This window comes from Elephantulus edwardii, unplaced genomic scaffold (assembly GCF_000299155.1).
Source record: "Elephantulus edwardii isolate Elephantulus edwardi_28Jun2011 unplaced genomic scaffold, EleEdw1.0 scaffold00002, whole genome shotgun sequence".
NCBI lineage: Eukaryota > Metazoa > Chordata > Mammalia > Macroscelidea > Macroscelididae > Elephantulus > Elephantulus edwardii.
Genome location: NW_006399752.1, coordinates 40,988,955 through 40,993,657, shown reverse-complemented (window position 1 = coordinate 40,993,657; position 4,703 = coordinate 40,988,955). Strand labels below are relative to the sequence as shown.

Below are 4,703 nucleotides of genomic sequence, written 5' to 3'. Positions count from 1 at the left end.
AAGATCCATCTAACATCAGCAACAATATCCCTAGTACCACAACCCCTTCTAAACCCAGCCTGGACTTCTTGTTTAAAACCATATTCGTGTAAATTCTAACTTTAGTCTATTTAAAACAAGCTAGCAAACAAAGAACAAATGAATCTAAGATACAGTGAACAGTGTTAGGTAAATGATTATCTACAGGATGAACTGTGAGCTGCCCCTTACAGTTCACCCCTTGATCATTGTTACAGCCTCAAAGAAGCTCCATCCTCACCTTATCTCACACTGGTCATCCCTCCAAGCCTTTTCCCTCCTTGTTCTTTCTGCCTGAATATCCTTTCCTCGACACTTCATCCACCTAGACCAATCCACCAATCTAAGACCTAAGTCACTGCTAGTGTTTACTGTGGTTGTAGTTTTGCCCATTAACTTGAAGATTCCCTTTGTACCAGGAAAACAACTGCTGTTTTCTTTCAGAACACATCTTATGGCTTACAGACAGGAGGTCTTTCTCTGTGACTCTCTGAAAAGGTTCTATGAGACCACGAAGTCTTTCATATCTATGCCTCCAACACAAGGCACAGGTACTCCGGAAGGATAAGATTAACGGACCTGACTCTATCGGGGGTGTGGGCACATGAGACACAAACACATCTGCAGATAGCAAAAGCCTAGAGACCCAGGAGTGGAGAGGAATTCCAATGGGAGAGTGATCTCAGGGAGGGGCAGGCCCTTGAGATCAGCCCCATAATACAGGCCCAGGAGTTCCATCAAGAGAGAAGATGGGAAAGCATTATGAGTTGAATTGTTGTTGTTTTAGTTATGTGCTATTGAGTCGAGCATAACTCATTGTTGGTGTTGTTAAGTGCCGTCGATCCTATGAACAAAAGACCTGAACACTTGCACAACTTTCAGTATTTCTCCAGGTTCACAGGGATTCCAGAGGCAATCTATTTCAGAAGTGGATGCTTCCAAGCTTGTTTTAATCAGGGAGCTCCACCAAACACTGTTCACCGAGGGTAACCATTATCACATTTGACAAATCAGTGTCACAGAGTTCAGCATCACAACAACCATGAGTTACCTCTGTACAGCAAATGGACAGGCAGGTGCTATATGACCTAGAAGAAATCATAACTCATAGCAACCCTATATCCACTCTCTCTGAACTCTGCTCTATCTTGAGCCAATTTAATCCTCTCCAACACACCTACCTCCATTACCCCAATCAATGAGTCAATCTATCTCATCCAGAGTCTTTTTCTCTTGTCTCTTTCTAAGCATCATGTCTTTCTCCAAGAACTGATCCCTCCTGGCACCATACTCAAAGTATGTCAGATGGAGCTTCTAACTATTTGCCTCCGAGGAGCAGCCTGGTTTTACCCTCTCTAGGACAGACCTGTTTGTTCTCTTAGCAGTCCATGGAATGTTCAATTATGTTTCCCTAAAATGTATGTTGGTCTTATAACCCTCTAAACGTGTGGATGTAATACCATTTGAGCATAAGGATTACTTTGTTATGTTAATGAGGCCATATCAGTATAAGATATGTCAAGATATTAACTGTTGAGATATGACTGAGCATATTATGCACAAAAGAAAGACTCAACAGACAGACCAACACTCCCTGCAGATGAATGAAACAGACCAGACTACAATTCTAGGAACTCCAAGAATTACCATCTAGAGAAGATGAGACAATGTTCTTCTCCCAGAGCAGACAGAGAGAGAGAGCCTTCCGCAGAACTGGTGCCCTGAACTCAAATTTGAAGACTCTCCAATGGTGAGAAAATGCAGTTCTGTTTGTTAAAGACAACCACCGGTGGTATTTCTGCTGCAGCAACAGTAAGAAACGAAGGAGCCCTAGTGACACACACAGCGGAGGTCTTGCGCAAAAGGTGGGTAGCTCAAATCTACCTGGTGGTTTCACAGAAGAAAGAAAGGCCTGATGATCTACCTTCACAAGTATCATACTTTAGAAAATCATATGAGATACTTGGCGTCTTCAGGACGGGTTCACTTTAGGTTAGAACTGATGCACTGGAACCCAACAACAAGAAAAGTAAGACAGGGAGAATCCTGGCATTGAAGATTCTTCAGGAGCAGGGTTTGTATGGGGCCTGATTCGGAGACCTGTGAGGCTTAGATTTCCAACTTGAACTTGATTGGAATCCTCTGCCATTGTTATAAAGCCAATTCCCAAGTCCCACCTCAAAGAATCAGTAAATCTGAGATGAGGTCTTGAGTTTGCAACCAAAACAAAAGCAAACCCACTGCCATTGAGTTGATTCCTACAGAGCAGAGCAGAACTACCCCATGGGGTTTCCAAGGCATAAATCTTTACAGAAACAGACTGCCACACATTTCTTCTGCCTTTAACTTGCACTTGACAACAAATATTTCAGGTCAGGCAGGCATTTTGAGGGCTGCCTTCTGAGAAGCATTGGGCAGATGGAGTAGGGAGACAGGTGGGGTCTGTAGAGACTTGTAGAAATGCACATAAACTTAAAGAAGCCCCAGCACACTGCATCACTGACTAGATACCAAGACACTGTGAGTGCAGCCTTCCAGAGAACACAACCAGTCAAGGTCATTTACAATGTGCCCCGAATAATTCAGTGGTAGTGTGCTTAATGAGGTAGACACAGACTCGATCACAGGCATTCTCCAGGCCAAGAGGCAAACAATCAATCTCCAATACAGAGATCCCATTTAGAAACTGTATCGACCAACTAGGCTAAGCAGGGGATTTAAGCGAGTCTGGGTCAGGGCTGAGGCCACTTCTGGCGAAAGAAACCCTTCTTTGATGGAATAACCAGGCAGTCACACTGTACAGGGATGAACTTGTCCAAGGCAAAAACGTCAAAGGCATGTTCTAAACAGAAATAGCTGTGAAGAAGGTATCTGTGTGACAACTCCCTGAGCGTCGACTTCAGTTGTATACAAATCATGATTTCAAGTCGAAATGTAGACGCGTGAGGGCAGATGGGGTATTTCAAGCCAGTGCCCAGGGCCTGCCCCCCCTTGAAGAGGAAGAATCCAGGCCGAGCCACTCATCAGATGGAGAATGACTTTTATCTGATTAACCAGTGGAGAAGCAGCCTTCCCCTCTCCCCGGAACATTCTGGGGAAAGGCGTTTTGCAGACTGCAGGAAAAAGTTGGGCCTTGGCTTCCCTCCTGCTTGGCCAGTGGAAAATTACAAAGGAAAGCAGGGCTGCCCTCAGCCCTGCAAAACACACAGAGACACCTGAAAACAGAGTCTTTACTTACGTGGGGCTGAGAGGAGTCTGGGAGGCGGTGGGGGCGGGGGCGGCGGGGGCAGAGGGGGGGGGGGCCGGCACTGGCAGATGTGGTGGCAGCTGTCGGTCACCTTGGAGCAGGACTTCTGAGGCTCACCATCAGTCACCTGTGGACGTGGGCACACGTGCCCAAGAGACATAGAAGGCAATAAAGACAGTGGGAGTGGAAATAGGCCCATCCACACCCTGGCCAGCCCATGACTCCACCTTCCTGCCCCAAGACCAAGGTAAGGAGAAGGGGCAGGAAGCTGGAGCTGTTGATGCCAGGAGGCAGGTGTGGTGGAGGCCTGGAGACCAGGACTTCTTTCTAGCTCTGCCTGGAAGCCACGATGGTGTCCTGGGCAAATCCCTTGGCTCTTATAAGCAGTACACAAGACCTTGGACTTTAACCTATAGAATCTCCCCACTGTACAAGTGAGCAAAATGAAGTCCAGCCTGGTGAAGTCTGTCCAGTGTCCTCACACCCAGGTAGTGACAAGACAGTGACGTCACCTCCCCAGGGACCTGGGCCCACCAGTTCTCCCCTGGCTTCTTCACTATGCTAACCACCATCTTCTTCACCTCTTGCTACGGTGGGGATGGCCTCCCTGAACCGACCTAGGGGACATTACCGTGTACCCACCATGCTGGAGAAGGAACCTTACCAGCAAAGCTTCTGCTTTGTCCTCTCTACAGCCAAGGGGGTCAAAGCAACTGCTCAATGGACAGTGTTCTCCACACTCAAACTACCTGAACCCCACAGTCGGAATGCCATCCCAGCACCCACGGGATCTCCAGGCCCACAAGGACCTGCGGCTCCAGACATTGTCTCCAGCACCACCTCTTGCCAGGCTCCCATCCTCTGTCCAGCCTTCACTAGCCTTCTTTTAATTTCTGGACTCTAGTCTAAGCCCCTCCCACTACATGGACTTCATGAATGCTGGTTGCACAACCTCATTCATTATCCTTCATTGGACAGAGTTGTTGTTCTTGTTGTTTGTTGTTGTTATTGTTATGTGCCATTGAGACGTTTGCGACTGACTCATAGTGACCCTATGTACAAGAGCCCTAAATGCCGTTCTATTCTGTGCCAACCTCACTGTCTCAAACACATTCATTCCCACCACTCCACTCACAGAATCGACCCATCTCATTGAAGGTCTTCCTCTCCTTTACCGCCCCTCCACTCTGCCAAACATGATGTCCCTCTCCAAGGACCAGTCCCTCCTTGCAACATGTGCAAAGTATAACAGACAAAGCTTCAGAATCCTTGACTCGAAGGAGCATTCTGGCTTCACCCTCTCCAGGACAAACCTATTTGTTCTCCTAGCAGTCCATGGTATATTCAACACTCTTCTCCAGCATCAATTCAATTGCTCAAAGGCATCAAATCTCTTTCTATCATCCTGTCCAACTGTCTGATGCATAGCACGTAATTG

The 4,703-nt window shown here is 47.1% G+C and overlaps 1 protein-coding gene across 1 annotated transcript in view; it reads right to left on the bottom strand.

Moving 5' to 3' along the window:
- Positions 1–4,703, bottom strand: part of PRIMA1 (proline rich membrane anchor 1) — a 93,741-nt gene that overhangs the window by 79,630 nt on the left and 9,408 nt on the right. Inside the window, exon 2 of the mRNA XM_006879100.1 lies at positions 3,257–3,392. Within this exon, the coding sequence (XP_006879162.1) occupies positions 3,257–3,392 (136 nt within the window). The remainder of the gene's footprint in view (positions 1–3,256; positions 3,393–4,703) is intronic.